The sequence below is a fragment of the Amphiprion ocellaris genome, chromosome 8 (genome assembly GCF_022539595.1).
Source record: "Amphiprion ocellaris isolate individual 3 ecotype Okinawa chromosome 8, ASM2253959v1, whole genome shotgun sequence".
Classification (NCBI taxonomy): domain Eukaryota; kingdom Metazoa; phylum Chordata; class Actinopteri; family Pomacentridae; genus Amphiprion; species Amphiprion ocellaris.
In genome coordinates this window covers 86,983-110,252 of record NC_072773.1, presented here as the reverse complement: position 1 = coordinate 110,252, position 23,270 = coordinate 86,983, and the positions used below count along the sequence as shown (strand labels likewise).

General features: G+C 43.0%; 1 protein-coding gene across 1 annotated transcript; it reads right to left on the bottom strand.

Annotated features, from left to right (window-relative positions):
• Positions 1–587: 587 nt before the first annotated feature.
• pcsk1nl (proprotein convertase subtilisin/kexin type 1 inhibitor, like) lies at positions 588–22,879 on the bottom strand. The gene is made up of 5 exons (XM_023270597.3): positions 22,724–22,879; positions 2,579–2,810; positions 1,985–2,201; positions 1,813–1,911; positions 588–1,409 (listed from the first exon to the last, which is right to left on the bottom strand). The coding sequence occupies exons 1-5, from the start codon at positions 22,775–22,777 to the stop codon at positions 1,031–1,033; spliced, it is 981 nt and encodes a 326-aa protein (XP_023126365.1). The 5' UTR covers positions 22,778–22,879; the 3' UTR covers positions 588–1,030.
• Between the last annotated feature and the right edge of the window lie 391 nt (positions 22,880–23,270).

Below are 23,270 nucleotides of genomic sequence, written 5' to 3'. Positions count from 1 at the left end.
AACAGGTCCAGGTTAAAATAAGTTACAGTCAGCTTAAGGTTCAGTTTGGATAGATTATGTTTTTAAGTCCAGTTAGCATATAGTTAGCCTCTGATCCATTTAGAGTTAGCTTAAAGATAAAGTCAGTTGAGAATTAGCTTCAGAAACAGTTAGCTTAGAGTTAGCCTGTGGGTTATAGCTCACTTTGAGCTTCAGTAGACTTCATTGTAGCTCCATAGAGTTATACAATAATACAGTTTAGTGGAGAACTACTGAACTACTGTGTGTCTTCTAATGGTCTCATGGGTAATGTAGTCTTTAGATCAGCTTTATGTGACAGTTTATAAAGTTCAGTAGAAGTGTGAGCATGAGTTTGTCCTGATGCTGTCTGATGTCAAGTGGATTACCATTAAAATATAGATTTATAAATAGTTTTATTTTTAAGTTGTTTTATGTTGTTTCACATGTAATGGATTTGATGTAGCGAGCTTTGTGGCTCCGCCCTCAGGTGTGATTTCTGGCTCCGCCCTCAGGTGTGATTTCTGGCTTTGCCCTCAGGTGTGATTTGTTGCTGTCAGGTGTATAGAAGTGAACAGCAGAAAGCAGCATCACTTTATTGACTTTATTTTTGAGTTTCAGCACAGATAGATGAATCATCACCATGACAACAAGCTGAAGTATATGAACACAATGAGAACTGACCAATCACAGAGCTGATGAGCCGTTGCTACGGTTACTGTCCATCACGTGTCTATATTTTTTCTGGTGGAGGGAAGCTGGACTCAGCTTGAAGATGGTTTTAGTGCTACTGCTGCAGGAAACCAACCAATCAGAGAGCTGCAGACTGTGATGTCAGAGGGGTTTTGGTTTAGAGGCTCGGTGACGTTTGATTAGAAATTTTCCACAAAGCAACAAAAGAGTCGTGATTTCTGACAGCTTCCTCTCCTCTGTTTCTCCTGATTTCAGCAATAAGCGACTGATCAGGTACATTTTCACAACAGCAGCAAAAAACAACAAACGATACAAAAACTGAACGGTGACCAGCAGAAATCTACTCCCTCAGGTACTGAACGATCTGATCCAGCAGCTCCTGGGGGTCGTAGTTCAGGGCAGCTCTCCTCTGGCGCCTACGGCTCCCATGATTCAGTTCATCGGCGGTTGCCATGGTGTCGATGCGTTTCATCCTCTGCAGCCCGGCGGCGTGGGGGCGGAGCTTCTGCTCATCCTCGTCGTCCTCCAGCCTCTTCACCCTGAGGAGAGGGGGGTCGTTGCTAGGTGATGGGGAGGGCACATCATCAAGGGAACGGCGGGTTCTCCTGTGGGCGGAGCTAACAGGTTCACCTGCTGACAGGTCCCGCCTCATCCTGCGACCAGAGACCAGCGGGGCGTCACTAGGGCCAATGCTGGACAGTATCCTAGCAACCAGGTGTCTGGAGAGGAGACAGCCATCTTCAGTAATAAATAAATTAATTGACATTTTACATCGAGAAATCAGCACTTCAAGAAGGACTCACCTGAGCATCATTAGTGTCAACTATTAATTAATCCTGAACTTTTTTATCCTCTACTGATGAAGCTTCCAAAGACAGATAAAGTCTGAAGAAGTCCAGAAAAAATGGTTTATTGACAAAAGTAGCAGCAAAAGTTGAAATATTTGGTGGAAAAGTTATGATTAAAAAAATGACATGATGATGAGAAAACAATGAATTTAATACGTGTGTATTCTTTCAATCCAGATCTTATTTTTGCTCTTTTTCTTGCTTTGTTCTTTCCAGTGGTGCTTTAAATCTTTTGAAACTAGTTTTTCTGTGTTGATCAGATGTGATGGATCACCTGAGCATGTCCTGCTCTCTGCTCATCACTCGTCCGTCCTGCTGGAGTCTCTCCTGTCTCGCTCTGTCCAGCAGCTTCTGGACCAGCTGAGGCTCCATCCTGACAGGTAACAGGTGAGTGTTCAGACCTCCACTTCCTGCCTGATGCTCTACATGCACCTGAACAGACTCACCTGTCCAGCAGAGCCTGAGCCAGCTGTGGCTCCAGGAGACCCCACCACAGCGCCGGGGGCCTCCCCATGCTCAGCCCCCGTCCCGTCTCATCGTAGTCCGGAGGTTCAGGACCCTCATCCTCCTCCTCCACCACCTCCACCACCTCCACATCACCTGGACCCACCAATCCTGCGTTCTCTGCCTCGCTCAGGAGGCGGAGCAGAGCGGCCAGGTAGGCTGTGGATGCAATTGATTGGTTTCTCTAAACAAACATACTGATGATGACAGTAGAAGAATAAAGACAAAATACTGGAATGAAAAAAACAATATTTCTAAAAGTCCTGATGGCAGAAAAAACCTTGAATTAGTTTGACTGTAAAGATCATAGAATTTACAGTTACAGATGGAGGAAGGCAATAATCCACATAAACTCAAATATTTTCTCTAAATGTTCATTTTTCAAGTAAAAAAATAAAATTAGTTTTTTGGAAATAAAAATATTGGATATGTTGAATCTTATAAATCTAGAAACTCAGAAAAACATGTAATATTTTTAAAATCATTCTGACAGAGGCCATTAGATTTAAATACTCTGTTTAGTTTAAACCTTCTACCTGCTCGCTGTTCCTCCTCCTGTTCCCTCCGCTGGTCTTTTTCCACCAATCGGTGCAGAGCATGATCTAAGCCCCTCCCCCTCCAGTCGTCTGATTGGTAGTACAGGTCATTGGCTCCGCCTCCTCTCTGATCGTCATAGGGCAGCAGGTTACGGAGGTCTCCGCGCTGACGTCTGACTCCGCCCACTGATAGATCCAGGCCACGCCCCCCATCACGGTCTGCAGGTAGAGGCTGAGCAGAAAGGTGGAGTCAGAACCCTGCTGTTCATAAACCCCACCACAGGGAGGCGCTCTGGAGCAGCTAGTTTCAGTTTCTGAACCATTTAGGAAGAACGGGGACGCGTAATATTATTATTATTATTATTATTATTATTATTATTATTATTATTATTATTATTATTATTATTAGAATTATTATTATTAGATAGATAGATAGATAGATAGATAGATAGATAGATAGATAGATAGATAGATAGATTAAACCTTTATTGATCCCACAGCGGGGAAATTTACAATGTAACAGCAGCAAATGGAACAGAATAAAAAGGAGAGCAGCACACAATGCACACAATGCATAGATATAAATATTTTCTCCTTCCAGAAGAAAAAAGTACAATATTTACAGCAACATTCTTATGAAATTGCACAGCATCATTATGTACATTTTTATTGCACAGTTTGTAAGTGGGTGAACTGAACTACTGGGAGCTTGATTGTAAAGTCTGACTGCAGCAGGAAGGAAGGACCTGCAGTATCTCTCCTTTAGACACTGCAGGTGAAGCAGTCTGACACTGAAGGAGCTGCCAGTGATGATACTGTGTCCTGCAGGGGGTGGGAGGTGTCCTCCATGGTAGACAACAGCTTTGTCTTCATCCTCCTGTCTCCCACCACCTCCACAGGATCAAGGGTTCAGCCCAGGACAGCGCTAGCTTTCTTTACCAGTTTGTTTAGTCTCTTCCTGTCTGTAGGCGTGATGCTGCTGCTCCAGCAGACCACTCCATACATGATAGCTGATGCCACCACAGAATCACAGAAGGTCCTCAGAAGTGCTCCCTGCACCCTGAAGGACCTCAGTTTTCTGAGCAGGTGGAATCTGCTCTGACCTTTCTTATAAAGTGCGTTGGTGTTTGTAGTCCAGTCCAGTTTGTTGCTTAAGTGAACACCCAGGTACCTGTAAGAGTCCACAGTCTCAGTGTCCGTTCCCTGGATGTTCACTGGTGAAGGAGAAGTGTGTCTGTTCCTGCTATAGTCCACCACCAGTTCCTTGGTTTTCACTGCATTGATCTGGAGGCAGTTCAACAGGAACCGGTCCACAAAGTCCCGGTTAAGTTCTCTGTAGTCCTCCTCATCTACGTCCATGATGAGGCCGACGATGGTGGAGTCATCAGAGAACTTCTGAAGATGGCAGTTAGTGGTGTGATGGGAGAAGTCTGCTGTGTAGAGGGTGAAAAGAAAGGGGGCAAGGACAGTCCCCTGGAGGACCCCGTACTGCAGACCACAGTTTTGGACACACAGTCCCCTGTAGGACCCCGTACTGTAGACCACAGTGTGGGACACACAGTCCCCTGTAGGACCCTGTACTGCAGACCCCAGTGTGGGACACACAGTCCCCTGTAGGACCCCGTAATGCAGACCACAGTGTGGGACACACAGTCCCCTGTAGGACCCCGTACTGCAGACCACAGTGTGGGACACACAGTCCCCTGGAGGACCCCGTACTGCAGACCACAGTGTTGGACACACAGTCCCCTGTAGGACCCCATAATGCAGACCACAGTGTTGGACACACAGTCCCCTGTAGGACCCCATAATGCAGACCACAGTGTTGGACACACAGTCCCCTGTAGGACCCCATAATGCAGACCACAGTTTTGGACACACAGTCCCCTGTAGGACCCCGTACTGTAGACCACAGTGTGGGACACACAGTCCCCTGTAGGACCCCCTACTGTAGACCACAGTGTTGGACACACAGTCCCCTGTAGGACCCCCTACTGCAGACCACAGTGTGGGACACACAGTCCCCTGTAGGACCCCGTACTGCAGACCACAGTGTGGGACACACAGTCCCTTGCCCTCACAAACTGTGGCTGGTTGGTGAGGTAATCCAGCAGCCACATTGTGAGGTGGGAGTCTACTCCTGTCTGCTCCAGCTTGTCCCCCAGAAGCGCAGGCTTGATGGTGTTGAAGGCACTGGAGAAATCATAAAACATGATTCTCACAGTGCTCTTCGTCTTCTCCAGGTGAGAGAGACATCTGTGCAGGAGGTAGATCAGTGCATCATCAACCCTGATGCCGGGCTTGTAGGAGAACTGCAGGAGGTCCAATGATGAGCTCACCAGGGGTCACAGATGACAGAGGACCAGCCTCTCCAGGGTCTGTCACCGGCCTGTAGTGGTTGAGGTCCTTGGGGTGCGAGATCTTTGGTACCATGCAGGACATCTTCTACAGCTGTGGTTCTCTCCCCAGTTTCAGGCTCAAGTTGAAGACGTGCTCCACAATCCTGCTCAGCTGTTCTGTGCAGCACTTGAGGAGCCTGGAGCTGATGCCATCTGGACCCGTAGCCTTCCTGATCTTCAGCCTGCTCAGTTCTCTCTTCACCTGGGATGTCGATAGGGACAAGTTGGTGCAGGGGGGTTGTGTGCAGGTTGTGAGTGTGGGGCCCTGTGGGGGAAGGGAGGTGTGATGGTAGGAGAACTGTGGTGGAGCCGTAAGGAGGGGGGATGCAGTGGGGGTGGTGCAGTCAGCACGGGGTGCAGACAGATGAAATGGTGGCCGCTGCCGGGTGGACTGGTCCGGGGGAGGGGTGGCTGCCTGTTCAAACCTGTTAAAGAAGGTGTTCAGGTCATTCACCCACTCCTGGTCCTGTCTCAGTTCAGTCTTGGGATCATTGTGGCCAGAGATGGTCTTCAGGCCCCTCCAGACCCCACTGACATTGTTCTGCAGCAGCTGACCCTCCATCCTCCTCCTGTAGCTGCTTTTCCCCTCCCTGATCTTCCTCCTCAGCTCTCTCTGTGCAGACCTCATCTCCTCCTTGTCTCCTGACCTAAAAGCCTTCCGTTTGTCCTTTAGGAGAGCCTTTATGTCAGGAGTAATCCAGGGCTTGCTGTTGGCAAAACAGCGTACAGTCCTGGTGGGCACAGTGGAATCCACACAGAAGTTAATGTAGTCCATGATGCAGTGAGTGAGGTTGTCGATGTCCTCCCCATGATCCTCACAGAACACTTCCCACAAGGTCGTTTCAAAACAGTCCTTGAGAGCCTCCTCAGCTTCCTCGGACCATCTCTTGACTGTGCGGGTGACAGCAGGCTGTCTGTGTATCAGAGGTTTGTACACAGGAAGGAGGTGAACCAGGTTATGGTCGGATTTGCCAAGTGGTGGAAGAGGAGATGATGTATATGCCTCCTTGGTGTTGGCATAGAAAAGGTCCAGTATTTTTTTGTCTCTGGTGTGGCAGGTGATATATTGTGTAAAGGTGGGTAGTCTGGACGATGTAGAGGCATGGTTAAAGTCCCTGGTAATAAGGAAGAGGGCCTGTGGGTGCTGTGTCTGCAGCTTGCTGCAGCTTGCTAGTTACTGAGTGTAGGACATCACAAGCAGAGTTAGCGTTAGTGGAGGGGGGAACGTACGCAGCTATCACGATAACATGCGAGAATTCCCTCAGCAGGTAGTATGGTCTCATGCTAACAGCTAACAGTTCAGTGTCCTTGCTGCAAAGTTTTTCCTTGATAGTGATGTGCCCAGGGTTACACCATCTATCATTAAACAAACACAGCCAGTCCCCCTCCTTTCCTCTTACCGCTCTCCTTCGTCCGGTCTGCCCGCAGCAACTGAAAGCCGTCCAACGCAGCGTTAGAGTCCGTTGTTACCTCCGTTAGCCAGGTCTCCGTGAACAGCATGATGCTACACTGCCGGTATTCCCGCTGGTGTCGTGTTAGCGCCGTAAGCTCATCCATGTTGTTGCCGATGGATCTTACGTTCCCGGTGATGACTGAGGGGAGGACGGGTGTGTACCGTCTCCTCCTGTTGCGGCGTTCTGCATAGTGATGGTCCTCTGACACCCGAGGCTTCGACACATGCGCTGTAGCTCATGAAGCAAACGTATCGAGCCACTGTGCTGAGGCGTGGTTTGGTCACGTGACTCGTGATGTTTGAATCACTTCAGTGACGTTTGAAGCACTCAAATGCTTCGAATCACCTGATTGGTTCGGTTTGTTATGTGAATCTCTCAGCGGGATCGAGTGTCCCGGGATAGGAGATCCCTATTTTGTGTTGCTCATTTGAATTGTTTTTCGCAGAGTAGGTTGGTTTTTTTGCTGTTGTTGCCGTGATTTGCTTTGAGAGAGTAGTATGTCAGATTTAGTATTTCGTAGAGAATAGATAGATAGACAGATAAATAGATACTATATATATATATATATAAATATATATAAACATATATATATATATTTATATATACATAAACATGTTTTTATTTTATATATATATATATATATATATATATATATATATATATATATATATATATATATATATATATATCCCAACTCACACCCCCATGACACAACACCTGGCACAGAACCTTGTCAGGTGCTTAGCTGACAGACTACAAACCAAAGAAAAAACAGTTCACTGGCTGTTGCTACACTTGTGGCTCTGCAGTTCAAAACTTTTGGATTCACCAATCAGAGTGGCAGCCAGTGTGAAAGAACGTTTAATAACAGAATGCACAACAATTAACATAAAGAATGCCAAGCAGCAGTCATCTACATCACAAGCACCACCGCAGCCTCGTCCTCCATCACCAGCAGCACCTTCCACAGGTATTTTTTTTCTCTTCTGAATAGGGAATGACTGACATTTCTGGTGATGATGATGATCTTCAGTATTTTTCAGTTCAACTGTGGAGCCTATTGGACGAAGACGCAAGTAGAGCCTGGCAAATGCAAAGCGCCACAGCGAATGCAATTGTAGAAAGAATGGCAGACCCACTGGCAACCCACAAAACCGCTTACCCAAACTTGTACAATGGAGCCAAACATTTCCTGTGTACCTCAGCCTCATCTGTGCCGTGTGAACAGGTTTTTTTTCTAAGGCTCCATAATAATCCATATAATCTTTATTTGCACCAGCCCCATGTGAAAATGACATCAGTCTGTATTTGTAGAGCATCTCATGAATGTAGCAGCACCGTTTAAATGTTTCATAACACAGAATATAAGTGAAGAGTATATAGGGTTACAGACAAACATGGCAAATAAGAAACGTGCTCTTCAATAGTTATTGTCATTATTATTACTAGTAATATTATTTTTGTGTCCACTAGAACCCATACAATCATCTAGTGTAGTCAAAGAGGAACGTGTGCATGGCGAATCAAATCCAAAACAATCCATGAACCGACCACGTCTTGATTGCACTTCATTTTATTGACCACTAGATGTCCTACTCGAGCACTCTGTGTCATTGAGGCCTCGAGTAATGAACCATGTTTTGAATGAAGTGTTGAAGCTTCAACAAAGCTTCGATCAGCCATCACTAGTTCTGCCCCCGCACGGCTTCCCCTTCTCCTCCTCTTTAGCTCGGGGGGGACATCAGGCCTCTCAGCGGTTAGCCTCGCAGTGCTACGGAGGGCTAACAGCTGGTCTCGAGAGTAAACAACGGGCTCACTGCTGCGCGCTGGGTCTGCTATCACCGATGTGGACAGCAGATTCAAAAACAGAAGAAAAATCAGAGCAAACTGCGCTAATTTCATGTCCATTATTGACACTAATTACTAGTGCAACTTCCAAAAAAGAAAAAAAAAGAGAAGGCAAGAGGAAAAGAAAGTAAACAGAAAAGAATACAAAACGAGCGAGAGCTGCTGTAACTAGCTGCCACTAGAGCGACGCCATCTTGAATGGATAATATTAATAATAACTATAATTATTATTATTAATATTATAGTAGTAGTAGTAGTAGTAGCTGTAGTAGTAGTATTAGTAGTAGTATTCTCAGAAAAATACCTGCATGGGCTCCAGTTGAAGTATTTCAGATTTCTTGATAAAAACTGTATTTTACTTATAAATGAAACGTTTCTCTTTGATGCACTGATTCTAACCGATGAATCGTCTGTAATTTTATTTGCATTTTATCTTTAATTTCTTAATTTAAATGTGAATGTTTTTGCTCTGTGTAAACATTTTTATTTTATTGTACCGGTGTGCTGATTCTGATCACAGGTCTGCTAGAAACAGCTTCTATTAGATTCCACATGTATTGATTCTGTTTGTTGTGTTAAAACACAATGTTATATGGAATAACACAACATTTTATAGAATAACACAACAATTTATAGAGTAACACTACACAGCCTGCTGCAGCTGTTCTGTCCTTGTGTTCAGCAGTGATTCCAACAGTAACGTGATAAAAGACATGAATGTTGGACATCAGAGTTCAGCTCAGCAGGAAACCAGCAGCTGTGAAAAACCTCTGGAGAAACACAACCATCCATCTGATCATAGATTTATGTCCACATCTGTATCTGATCACAGATTTATGTCCACATCTGTATCTGATCATAGATTTATGTCCACATGTCCACAGATGTGTGTAAAAACCTCCTTCCATTGATTTCCTGTTCTTAGAGATATTTTACCTTAATGTCACCAATAAGTGCTGCAGAATCTGTAGTGTTGCTGTCCAGATGTGGTGAGTACTACAGTACCAAGTCGAAGAAGGAAGTGACAGTATTATTCCATCTACACTCAGCGGCCACTTTATTAGGAACACCTGTTCAATAACTTGTTAAACAAACAGCTAAGCAGCCAATCACACGGCAGCAGGTCAACACATTTCGTCATGTAGATGTGGTCCAGACGACCTGCTGAAGTTCAAACGGAGCATCAGAATGGAGAAGAAAGAGGATTTAAGGTGCTCTGAATGTGGCTGTTGGTCTGAGTATTTCACAAACTGCTGATCTTCTGGGATCTACAACCATCTCCAGAGTTTACAGACAATGAAAAAGAGAAACTCTCCAGTGAGCAGCTTGTTGATGTGGAGGTCAGAGTGTAACGGTTAGAGTCCATATAGACACTGACTTCACATGTCCAAAAGAAAATAATGTCCACAGAAAAAATAAGGCCTAGTTATTGTAACATAAATTTCTTAGAAACGCAGAAAGAAAAAGGCTGAGGATGAATGGGCTGGGATCTAAGTTATGGTCAGACTGTCTCCTCCTGGTGGGCCACACCTTCCTCGACATATTTATATCTGCTGAGGATTTTTAGTTTATTTCTATATAGAGTGCCTTTTTCTATTTTCTATCTACAGCTGGGAGTCACCAGTCAGAATCTCGCTGTGAAAACATAGTGACAATAAAGATTCTTGATTCTCCCCGACAGCCTCTCTCGGTTTTAGCCTCATTCTTCAGCCATGAGATGTTCTTCGCTCAAGAAAAACAGAAATGAATGAAAGGAAACAGTCCTCTGGCTTCTACTGGAGAATGGACATACTGGTGGAGATGATAGAAAGACAACAGGAACTCAGATAATCACTGGTTCCAACCAAGGAATGCAGAATACCATCTCTGAAGGACAACAACCTTGAAGAAGATGTTCTACAGCAGCAGAAGACCACACTGTGTTCCTGTCAGCTAAGAACAGCAAACTGAGGATACAATTCACACAGACTCAAAACTGGACAATAGAAGATTGGAGAAACATTGCTGGTCTGATGAGTCTCCATTTCAGCTGCGACATTCAGATGGTCAGAATAAACACCATAAAGCATGGTGGTGTAACCATTACAGCTGGTGTAATGGTGTGGAGGATATCTTCTAGATATCTTCTGCTGGTGTAATGGTGTGGAGGATATCTTCTAGATATCTTCTGGTGGTGTAATGGTGTGGGGGATATCTTCTAGATATCTTCTGGTGGTGTAATGGTGTGGGGGATATCTTCTAGATATCTTCTGCTGGTGTAATGGTGTGGGGGATATCTTCTAGATATCTTCTGGTGGTGTAATGGTGTGGAGGATATCTTCTAGATATCTTCTGGTGGTGTAATGGCGTGGAGGATATCTTCTTAGTACCAACTGATCATAGTTTGAACTCCACAGTCTACCTGAGTATTGTTGCTGACTATCTCCATCCCATAATGACCACAGTGGACCATCTTCTGATGCTACTTCCAGCAGGATAATGCTCCATGTCACAAAGCTCAGATCATCTCAAACTGGTTTCTTGAACATGACAATGAGTTCTCTGTTCTCCAACGGCCTCCACAGTCACCAGATCTCCATCCAGTAGAACCTTTAGATGTGGTGGAACTGGAGATTCACATCATGGATCAAATCTGTGTGATGCTATCATGTTAATATGGACCAAAACCTCTGAGGAACGTTTCCAACACCTTGTTGAATGTATGACACCAAGAATGAAGGCAGTTCAGAAGGTGGTAGGAGGTCCAACCTTTTACTAGCGAGGTGTACCTAATAAAGTCGACAGAGAGCGTGTGTACAAAGAAGAAGAAGAATTCTACAGTTCTACAGTTTCATTTGTCAGGAGCTTTTATCCACAGACGTCCATCTGAGAGCAGATCCACCACATGAAGGATCTAGTGAGGAGGAACCACCTGGAGAAGATAGACCTACCAGGTGTGCTAACAGGACATGGAGTCTACAGGAAGTGTGGGACCTGACAGGAAGTAATTGGTTTATTCTTTGCTTCCTGCAGTCTGTCATGTTAAAGGTGTTCAGTGAACATCTGGTTTTAGTCTTAAAGACTGAACAGAGTTTGGTAACTGAAGGACTTTAGAGTTTTCTGCAGCGATCTTAACAGTGGGGTGACATTCAATTCAATTCAATTCAGTTTTATTTATATAGCGCCAATTACAGTCAAATTGTCTCGAGACGCTTTACAGAACCCATATGCCTGAACCCCCAGAGCAGCCCTAAGGAGACAGTGGCAGGAAAACACCCTTTTAACAGGGAAAAAAACCTCGAGCAGAACCCGGCTCTAATGTGGGGGAACCATCTGCTGCTGGCCGGACAGGTTGAGAGGAACAGAAGAGGTAGAGAGGTAGAGATAGAGGGGTAGAGGTAAAGATAAAGAGGTGGGGGGGACACAAGGACCATAAAACACACAGTTTAATACATGCATGATAAGACAGATGATGCATGCAAAGTACAACTAACATGGAAACTGATTATAGTTTACTGCTATGGTGTACGGCTCTGACATTAAATATACTACATATATAGCTGGTGATAAATTCAAAAATATGTAGATGAGCAAATCAAGTATAGTGAGGGTGATGCAGAGTAGATTGGTGGAAATGGGCAGCTGGAGTTGGGAGAACAACCACAGATCTGAAGCATCCAGCTCTGGGACCAGGGACACTTGGAGAAAGGACTCAGGGAGAAACAGAGTGAGTGTAATGCAATAATGGTATATATAGTAAATACATAGGTAGATAGAGAAGGGCTCAGTGCATCCAGAGAGGTTCCCCAGCAGTCTAGGCCTATAGCAGCAGAACTAGGGGCAAACTAAAGGGACGTCAAGAGGGGAAGTCAGTTGTGCAAATGAAAACACCAGCTCACCCCGTCAGGGTCCCCCAGTCAGCCCTAACTATAAGCTTTGTCAAAAAGGAAGGTTTTAAGCCTGATCTTAAAAATAGAGAGGGTGTCCACCTCCAGAACCCAAACTGGGAGCTGGTTCCACAGGAGAGGAGCTGATAACTGAAGGCTCTGCCTCACATTCTACTTTTAGAGATTCTAGGAACAACAAGTAAGCCTGCAGTCTGAGACACGAGATGTTTCTGGATGGAAACCAGACATTCTGCTGCGTTCTGGATCATCTGCAGAGGTTTGACCTCCATCAAGGTAAGGAGCTGATCATAGAGACCTGGACCAGGAGCTACATGTTCAGACTGGAAGGGTCTGATCTTCCTGATGTTCTACAGGATGAACCAACATGACCGATCAGCAGAGGACTCATGAACCTTGGAGGTTAGATGGTCATCCATCATGATGTCAAGTTTCTGGAGGACTTTGTGGGTCTGAGTTGATTCCAGCTGGAGGTTGGTTTCTGGTTGAATAGAGGGACTGGCTGGGAGGACCAGGAGCTCAGTCTGGGAGAGGTGGAGCTGAAGGTGGAGTTTGTTCATCCAGATATCTGCAAGGATGATGCGATCCATGTGGTCTTTTGGGGGAACGTCAGGAAGAGCTCAAGAAGAAGAAAATGGTGCAAACACGCCAACATGTGACATCTTAAAGAGCAGAATATCTACCTGTTGACACAGATCCTAAAGTGTGAACATGGACTGAGTGAGTTACCTGTCCAGGTGAGGTCAGCCTGCAGAAACAAACCACACCTGAATGAGGTCCACTGATGTCAGACTCACAGGTGAGTTTACCTACTGGCTGTTCTCACCTGCACACTTCCTAATGGAACCTGAGCAGATCTAGATCTAGAACCATCTGAGCAGGTCCAGGTGTGTTTGTTAAACCTTTTAGATCTAAATTCAGGTGTGAATGAAAGAGTTTTATATTCTCTCAAAATCTCACCTCCATTAACCACAAACTGCTGACTCACTGCTCAGGACCAGTTAAACCACAGGAACAGAGCAGATTGTTTCCATGGCAACAGCATCACACAGCCAGCTTTCTTTGACTTACTTTCAATGAACTGGTGATTGAACTACGCCAAACCTAAATGCAACCACAATCTAACCGTAACTGAACCAAGCCTAACCAAACTCAGCCCAGAATGTAGCCTACATCTAACCCAGAACAGGGACCACTAGTCTGGAACTGTTTCCTGAACTGATTTCAGCCATAATTGTTCAGTAAATGAGTCCAGTGGAGACGTCCAAATCTGTTTGTTTTGATCCTTGTTGTTCTTTGGTTCCATCAGGAACCTGAAGAACAGATAAAGAGCAGGTTGATGAATTAGGCTGAAATGTAATCTTCATTAGAGGAGAAGAACATAAGAAGTTTCCATGGATGATGATCCAGCTACATCACAGCTAGATCTCCATGGTAACTGATGCTGAGGAGCTCCATCTCCAACCTGCTGATCTGAACGTTCCTAGTGTAACCCAGGCCATGTAGGGCTCCACTTCCGGTGCCGCTCTTATTTTCCCGGGCCAAGTTCCTTTTACATAGCCCGGTCCCATATGCCACTTCCTGTCTGTCACTGCTCTGCACTCAGCCCTGTCACAGCACCACGCTGTATCTGGCGATTGTTTGACTTTCCAAAACTGCTCCGAACTCCGACTAAAAGTAGCAATTGGGCTAAAACAGCTCCACGAAACTCTTCATCCTCTCATCTACCTCTCTGGCGATCGGTGAGTGCGTGCGTCGCATAGTTTACTTTAAATGATTTATCAATACAATGTGTTGCGCTGACTTTCACCCTAACAATTGCAGATACATCTCCCCGTATCCCGGCGGATCCTCATATTAAACCCCCCCCGTGTTCGCACTACTCACCGGTGAGTCCTCGATTCTTGCGGTTGTGTGATTTACGTTTGTTTATACCGTAAATCTTAATGCTGCTCTGCAGCTAGGTTAATGCTAACGTAGCATGTAGCTTCAGCCGGCTAGCGCGGCTATTTATGTGCATATTCTTTCAGTTCTAGCCTTATTTGTTAATCTACTCCGGCCGAATCGTAGGCAACATTGTAAATACTTAAAGCAGTGCCTCACTTTCTGTTAGTTTAGACTTTTAGGTCACTTTTTGTTACTTTTGAAACCGGGTGCCCCCGCAGCCATCTTTGTTTTGAATGGATGCGGATGCATTCACACGAATGAGATTTAGACCTGTTGCGCAACAATACTCCCAATACTTGAAATGAAGTAATTGTATATTTAATACAATTTAACACAAGGCCCGAGGCCTATTTGAACTTAAAGTGCACTTTTATACATTTGACTTTATACATTTGACTTTACACCTTTGAAATTAATTCACATTTAGATATTAAACTTGTAATGAAGCTTCATATTAGATCAATGGATGTAATGTCTATTCACATTGAATAGAGTATCTAAATGCTGTGCATTATAGCATTTCAGTGGTTTTGGTTATTTAAAACTGTATTTATTTTGGTTATTTATTTTGTAATTTACTTTTACTGATTTATTGTCAGGGCTGCACAGTGCCGTAGTGGTTAGCACTTTTGCCTTGCAGCAAGAAGGTCCCTGGTTCGCGTCCCGGCTTTCCCGGGATCTTTCTGCATGGAGTTTGCATGTTCTCCCTGTGCATGCGTGGGTTCTCTCCGGGTACTCCGGCTTCCTCCCACAGTCCAAAAATATGCTGAGGTTAATTGATTATTCTAAATTGCCCGTAGGTGTGAATGTGAGAGTGCTTGTTTGTCTTTGTATGTGGCCCTGCGACAGACTGGCGACCTGTCTAGGGTGTCCCCTGCCTTCGCCCGAGTCAGCTGGGATAGGCTCCAGCACCCCCCGCGACCCTAGTGAGGATTAAGCGGTGTATAGATAATGGATGGATGGATGGATGATTTATTGTCTTGGTTTATTTTATTGCTTTACTAATTGGGATTTTTTCTTCTGACTTCTGTTTTAGGTCAGGTTTTTTTTTTTAGGTTTTTCTTGTTTGTTTTTTTCCCCCCCCTCCCTTCTGGAATTAATTCTCTTCGATGGAGAGCTATCCCGTCCCCTACCTCCTGCTGTGGTAGGACACCTTTTGTTGTTTCAACGAACCTGGATCAAGGATTGTTTTGTTTTGGACACTGAACTGAAAAAAAGACTTTGAATTCCGAACCTCTCAAAAAGAGTCTTTGAATTGAACTTTGAGCTGTAATTCCCGACCTGGTGATCTTTTGTTTGGTTTTGAACTTTCGAACTGTATTGGTTTTTGTTTATAATTAATATACATAATATAATATTAATACCATAACTAATATTATATTATACTATATTAATTGATTATACCTGTTTATTATCTATATATTTATATTATACATACCTCATACTATTTCACCCTTACTATTGTTATTCTGGTTATTATACAATACCTTTTATTTATACGCAAATCCAACTACAAATTTTGGAAAAAATATATTTACGAAACTTAAATCAACTGTGTCTGTCCATTTTTCATACCCTTTGGCTCCAGCAGACGAACCTGGTCTGATCACTTATTATAACATCTACTTGCAGTCAGTTCCCTAGCCCCTAGGGCGTTACACTAGCTCTGATGTGTCAGTGATCAATAATCAGCTGTATTGATCAGTAAATCAATATATTAACATGATGATCAGTTTTCTAGCAGCATTCCTGTCCTGCATCATTTACAGCAGCAGAACTTTAAAGTCCTCATTTTATTTTCCTCCTGGCTCTACATTAAACTACCTGCTGACTGAAGGAGGAACCTGATTGGTCCATTTACTGCAGAAGAGTCACATGACTCCTTAACCTGCTTTAATGTGAACAGAGTGAAGCAGAACACCTGGAGACCAGGTACAGGTAGAAACACCTGATGTCTGACTGGAGTTCAGCTTTAGTTCAGCTGCTGACAGAGAAAGTCTGGATCTGCTGGACCTGATCCTGGTTCTGGTCTCTGGTGGTTCTGGTCCCTGGTGGTTCTGGTCTCTGCTGGTTCTGGTCTCTGCTGGTTCTGGTCCCTGTCCGTCTCCATCAGGTTGGACCAATCCATAGTAATAATGTGGAGGTGTTCACAGACTGAAATAATGAATGAGTGGTGGAGGATGTTTTCTGACAGACTGGTTTTGTGGAACTGATGGTTCAACTTCTCACTGCGTTTCTTCTCTGACCTTCTGTCTGTTTTCACTGAAAAAGTCCAACAGTTTAGTTTTCCAAAGGCTGGTTTGTCGTCAGCTTTATGTTTTTATTGATTATGAATGACCTGCTGAGATCAGCCATGTCAGTGTTTTTACCTTTTGTTCTAAAATGCTTCAGATTGTTCAAACAAATGTTTTTTTTTCCTATTTTAGTCGCTGAGTCATGATGTTGGTGTTTTCTGCTCCAGTCATTGGTCGGCTGCTGCAGTTTATAAAATGGTTCAGGCAAGTTTCCATAAATGATCAGAACATGAAACTGGTTTTTACTCCAGAACACAGCAACAACATGGACAGAATCACTGTTAAAATCTGTTAGCTTCTATTAGCTTCTGTTTGCTTCTGTTAGCATCTGTTAGCTCCTGTTAGTTTCTGTTAGCATCTGTTAGCTCCTGTTAGCTCCTGTTAGCTTCTGTTAGCATCTGTTAGCTCCTGTTAGTTTGTTAGCGTCTGTTAGCGTCTGTTAGCTTCTGCTAGCTTCTGTTAGCTTCTGTTAGCATCTGCTAGCATCTGTTAGCATCTCTCCTGCTCTCTGTGCTCATTAAACTACATCTTAATCCAGCTAAGCTACATTAAAGCTGCTCTCATTTCCAGATGTTTCTGTTGTCAGGCAGCAGAACCAGGATGAAACAGAGAAACTCATCCAGACCACATGCTAACATGCTAACCAGCATTAGCTTCATTTAGATTTATAATGTTGATAACAAACACAAGAGTTAAAGATGACGGCTGGATTCAGGCGAATTTACAGAAAAGTCAAAGCTGCTACAAAGTCAGAAAACAGTCAGAAGTTTCTGTAGCGACTCTGAGCTCTAAAACATCTAAAATATCTAAAACATCTAAAATATCTAAAATATCTTAAACATCTAAAATATCTACAGTGTCTAAAATATCTAAAATATCCTCCAGATCCAAGTTGAACTTTTTCTCTTCATTCATACAAACTTCAGTAATAATTTAATAAATCATTTATTTCATCCTGTTGGACTTTCAGTTTAACTCTGGTCTTTAATAACTTTAATAATTAGATTAGTTCAGTACTCATGAGAATAATTAACAGAAACGTACTGTAGTAGTAGTGTAGTAGTAGTAGTGTAGTAGTAGTACTGTAGTAGTAGTATTGTAGTAGTCCTGTAGTAGTAGTACTGTAGTAGTTCTGTAGTAGTAGTCCTGTAGTAGTAGTGGTACGGTAGTAGTAGTCCTGTAGTAGTAGTACTCTAGTAGTAGTAGTCCTGAAGTAGTAGTACTGTAGTAGTAGTACTATTGTAGTAGTAGTACTGTAGTAGTCCTGTAGTAGTAGTCCTGTAGTAGTAGTCCTGTACTAGTAGTAGTACTGTAGTAGTAGTACTGTAGTAGTAGTACTGTAGTAGTCCTGTAATATTAATCCTGTAATAGTAGTCCTGTAGTAGTAGTACTGTAGTAGTCCTGTAGTAGTAGAACTGTAGTAGTCCTGCAGTAGTAGTACTGTAGTAGAAGTACTATTGTAGTAGTAGTACTGTAGTAGTCCTGTAGTAGTAGTCCTGTAGTAGTAGTACTGTAGTAGTACTGTAGTAGTAGTGCTGTAGTAGCAGTCCTGTAGTAGTAGGAGTACTGTAATAGTCCTGTAGTAGTAGTCCAGTAGTAGTAGTCCTGTAGTAGTAGTCCTGTAGTAGTGTAGTAGTAGTACTGTAGTAGTACTGTAGTAGTAGTACTGTAGTAGCAGTCCTGTAGTAGTAGTCCTGTAGTAGTAGTCCTGTAGTAGTAGTCCAGTAGTAGTAGTCCTGTAGTAGTAGTACTGTAGTAGCAGTCCTGTAGTAGTAGTAGTACTGTAGTAGTAGTCCTGTAGTAGTCCTGTAGTAGTAGTCCAGTTGTAGTAGTCCTGTAGTAGTAGTACTGTAGTAGCAGTCCTGTAGTAGTCCTGTAGTAGTAGTCCTGTAGTAGTACTGTAGTAGTAGTACTGTAGTAGTAGTACTGTAGTAGTAGTAGTACTGCAGTAGTCCTGTAGTAGTAGTACTGTAGTAGTAGTCCTGTAGTAGTAGTCCAGTAGTAGTAGTCCTGTAGTAGTAGTACTGTAGTAGTAGTCCTGTAATAGTAGTACTGTAGTAGTAGTCCTGTAGTAGTAGTCCAGTAGTAGTAGTCCTGTAGTAGTAGTACTGTAGTAGTAGTATTGTAGTAGTCCTGTAGTAGTAGTACTGTAGTAGTCCTGTAGTAGTAGTAGTCCTGTAGTAGTAGTAGTCCTGTAGAAGTAGTCCTGTAGTAGTAGTACTCTAGTAGTAGTAGTCCTGCAGTAGTAGTACTGTAGTAGTAGTACTATTGTAGTAGTAGTACTGTAGTAGTCCTGTAGTATTAGTCCCGTAGTAGTAGTCCTGTAGTAGTAGTACTGTAGTAGTCCTGTAGTTTTAGTCTTGTAGTAGTAGTACTGTAGTAGTAGTCCTGTAGTAGTAGTAGTACTGTAGTAGTAGTAGTAGTACTGTAGTAGTCCTGTAGTAGTAGTCCTGTAGTAGTAGTAGTACTGTAGTAGTAGTATTACTGTAGTAGTCCTGTAGTAGTAGTCCTGTACTAGTAGTACTGTAGCAGTAGTACTGTAGTAGTAGTACTGTAGTAGTCCTGTAATATTAGTCCTGTAATAGTAGTCCTGTAGTAGTAGTAGTACTGTAGTAGTCCTGTAGTAGCAGTACTGTAGTAGTAATGTAGTAGTCGTACTGTAGTAGTATTGTAGTAGTAGTCCTGTAGTAGTAGTCCTGTAGTAGTACTGCAGTAGTAGTCCAGTAGTAGTAGTCCTGTAGCAGTAGTACTGTAGTAGTAGTAGTGTTGTAGTAGTACTGTAGTAGTAGTCCTGTAGTAGTGGTACTGTAGTAGTCCTGTAATAGTAGTCCTGTAGTAGTAGTAGTCCTGTAGTAGTACTGTAGTAGTCCTGTAGTAGTAGTACTGTAGTAGTCCTGTACTAGTAGTCCTGTAGTAATAGTAGTCCTGTAGTAGTACTGTAGTAGTAGTACTGTAGTAGTAGTAGAACTGTAATAGTCCTGCAGTAGTAGTACTGTAGTAGTAGTACTGTAGTAGTCCTGTAGTAGTAGTCCTGTAGTAGTAGTCCTGTAGTAGTAGTACTGTAGTAGTACTGTAGTAGTAGTACTGTAGTAGCAGTCCTGTAGTAGTAGGAGTACTGTAATAGTCCTGTAGTAGTAGTCCAGTAGTAGTAGTACTGTAGTAGTCCTGTACTAGTAGTCCTGTAGTAGTAGTAGTCCTGTAGTAGTACTGTAGTAGTAGTACTGTAGTAGTAGTGGAACTGTAGTAGTTCTGCAGTAGTAGTACTGTAGTAGTAGTGGAACTGTAGTAGTACTGTAGTAGTAGTACTGTAGTAGTCCTGTAGTAGTAGTCCTGTAGTAGTAGTAATGTAGTAGTACTGTAGTAGCAGTCCTGTAGTAGTAGGAGTACTGTAATAGTCCTGTAGTAGTAGTCCAGTAGTAGTAGTCCTGTAGCAGTAGTACTGTAGTAGTCCTGTACTAGTCGTCCTGTAGTAGTAGTAGTCCTGTAGTAGTACTGTAGTAGTGGAACTGTAGTAGTCCTGCAGTAGTACTGTAGTAGTAGTACTGTAGTAGTAGTACTGTAGTAGTAGTGGAACTGTAGTAGTCCTGCAGTAGTAGTACTGTAGTAGTAGTACTGTAGTAGTCCTGTAGTAGTAGTCCTGTAGTAGTAGTACTGTAGTAGCAGTCCTGTAGTAGTAGGAGTACTGTAGTAGTCCTGTAGTAGTAGTCCAGTAGTAGTAGTCCTGTAGTAGTAGTCCTGTAGTAGTAGTGTAGTAGTAGTACTGTAGTAGTACTGTAGTAGTAGTCCTGTAGTAGTAGTACTGTAGTAGTAGTCCTGTAGTAGTAGTACTGCAGTAGTAGTCCAGTAGTAGTAGTCCTGTAGCAGTAGTACTGTAGTAGTAGTAGTAGTGTAGTAGTAGTAGTACTGTAGTAGTAGTACTGTAGTAGTAGTACTGTAGTAGTCCTGTAGTAGTAGTCCTGTAGTAGTAGTCCTGTAGTAGTAGTAGTACTGTAGTAGTAGTACTGTAGTAGTAGTACTGTAGTAGTAGTAATACTGTAGTAGTCCTATAGTAGTAGTACTGTAGTAGTAGTACTGTAGTAGTCCTGTAGTAGTAGTCCTGTAGTAGTAGTACTGTAATAGTAGTACTGTAGTAGTCCTGTAGTAGTAGTAGTACTGTAGTAGTAGTCCAGTAGTAGTAGTCCTGTAGTAGTAGTACTGCAGTAGTAGTAGTCCAGTAGTAGTAGTCCAGTAGTAGTAGTAGTAGTCCTGTAGTAGTAGTCCTGTAGTAGTCCTGTAGTAGTAGTACTGTAATAGTAGTAGTACTGTAGTAGTCCTGTAGTAGTAGTACTGTAGTAGTAGTCCTGTCGTAGTCCTGTCGTAGTCCTGTAGTAGTAGTACTGTAGTAGTACTGTAGTAGTAGTACTGTAGTAGCAGTCCTGTAGTAGTAGTAGTACTGTAATAGTCTAGTAGTAGTACTGTAGTAGTAGTTCTGTAGTAGTAGTAGTATTGTAGTAGTAGTCCTGTAGTACTGTAGTAGTAGTACTGTAGTAGTAGTAGTACTGTAGTAGTAGTCATGTAGTAGTCCTGTAGTAGTAGTCCTGTAGTAGTCCTTTAGTAGTAGTCCTGTAGTAGTAGTAGTACTGTAGTAGTAGTCCTGTAGTAGTTCTGTAGTAGTAGTCCAGTACTAGTAGTCCAGTAGTAGTAGTACTGTAGTAGTAGTACTGTAGTAGTAGTAGTCCTGTAGTAGTAGTCCTGTAGTAGTACTGTAGTAGTAGTACTGTAGTAGTAGTCCAGTAGTAGTAGTCCTGTAGTAGTAGTACTGCAGTAGTAGTAGTCCAGTAGTAGTAGTCCTGTAGTAGTAGTAGTAGTCCTGTCGTAGTAGTCCTGTAGTAGTACTGTAGTAGTAGTACTGTAATAGTAGTACTGTAGTAGTCCTGTAGTAGTAGTACTGTAGTAGTCCTGTAGTAGTCCTGTCGTAGTAGTCTTGTAGTAGTAGTACTGCAGTAGTAGTACTGTAGTAGTAGTAGTACTGTAATAGTCCTGTAGTAGTAGTCCTGTAGTAGTAGTCCTGTAGTAGTCCTGTAGTAGTAGTCCTGTAGTAGTAGTCCTGTAGTAGTAGTCCTGTAGTAGTACTGTAGTAGTACTGTAGTAGTAATAGCATTGTAGTAGGAGTCCTGTAGTAGTCCTGTAGTAGTACTGTAGTAGTAGTCCTGTAGTAGTAGTAGTCCTGTAGTAGTAGTCCTGTAGTAGTAGTCCAGTACTAGTAGTCCTGTAGTAGTATTACTGTAGTAGTAGTACTGTAGTAGTAGTAGTCTTGTAGTAGTACTGTAGTAGTAGTACTGTAGTAGTAGTAGTACTGTAGTAGTCCTGTAGTAGTAGTACTGTAGTAGTCCTTTAGTAGTAGTACTCTAGTAGTAGTAGTACTGTAGTAGTAGTACTCTAGTAGTCCTGTAGTAGTAGTACTGTAGTAGTAGTCCTGTAGTAGTAGTACTCTAGTAGTAGTAGTCCTGTAGTAGTAGTACTCTAGTAGTAGTAGTAGTACTGTAGTAGTACTGTATGCTGGACTACTGGAAGTCTGTCAGGTTTCCCATCATGCTTTGTGCTCATCAGCAGTTTAAAGAAAACAAACGTGACGGAAATCTGTGATAATCTGTTTCTGTTTCGAACAAAGAAGAAGGTTAGCATGTATACTTTGTGTACCGCAGGTACAGGTGTGTGTGTACCGCAGTTGTGTGTACTGTGTGTAGATTATGTAAATATATTTTGCCTAAAACTAATTTCCCCTCAGTTCAGTTTAATTAGTTCTGGAAGCTTCACACAGAGAAACCAAAATATAGACATTTACAGTGTTTATGCTGAGCTAACACTGTCCTCACACACACACACACACACACACACACACACACACACACACACACGCACACACACACACTCAGCAGTGTGTCAGGAGACCTGCTTCATCCTGGACATATGGTCCTGTTGCCATAGCTACCGTCTTCCATCGCCATGGCGACAGCAGCTGAAATGAAATGATCTCTGATTGCAGCCTACACACACATACTCATGTTGCTATCTCTGTGAGGACCGAGAACAGTATCTCCTGATCAATACCAATAATAAACAACTAATCATTAAAATGGAACAGAACACACACACACACACACACACACAAACACACACACACTTGCAGATACGTGTGTGATGTAACCGAGATGACAAACATCAGTATGAAGTTATCGGGACAACAAATCCATGATTTAACATGTGACACACATGTAAACTAGTGTGTGTGTGTGTGTGTGTGTGTGTGTGTGTGTGTGTGTGTGTGTGTGTATCTTACCTGGGCGTTGTGGATCAGAGCCGCACTGAGCAGCAGGAGGCTGAGAGACGCCATGATGATGATACACAACAGCAACACAAACACTGAGGCTGCAGTCAGAGAGGAGGAGGAGGAGGTATGAGTCAGGACAGGAGGAGGAGGAGGAGCTATGAGTCAGGACAGGAGGAGGAGGAGGAGCTATGAGTCAGGACAGGAGGAGGATCTGAGCATCAGGACGGAGAGGACATTTGAGGAGATCAGGGACTAGATGAGGACATGAGGGAGAACTCAAGGGGATAAAGACCCACTGGATTAGACCATAAAAAAGGTGATGAGGAAGAACTGTTCACTCATTCATTCATTCACTTCTCTCTAGATTCATTAACACATTACTGAACCCATTCATAGATTTACCCATTTAGTCATACATTCATTGATTCATACATTCATTCATTAATATACTTTCAATAGCTCTGTGATTCATCCAATAACATTTATTCATCCATTCATTGATTCATCCATTCATTTATTGACATTCATTAATATACTGTCATTAGCTCTGTCACTC

Bases quoted from the DNA above. Each gene is read 5' to 3' on its own strand.
- pcsk1nl (XM_023270597.3), bottom strand. From the start codon at position 22,777: ATGGCGTCTCTCAGCCTCCTGCTGCTCAGTGCGGCTCTGATCCACAAC. The intron at 2,811-22,723 runs GTAAGATACACA...CTTTCTGCTCAG, and splicing joins CTCTGATCCACAACGCCCAG to CCTCTACCTGCAGACCGTGA. The intron at 1,410-1,812 runs GTGATCCATCAC...TCTCCTCTCCAG, and splicing joins AGAGAGCAGGACATGCTCAG to ACACCTGGTTGCTAGGATAC.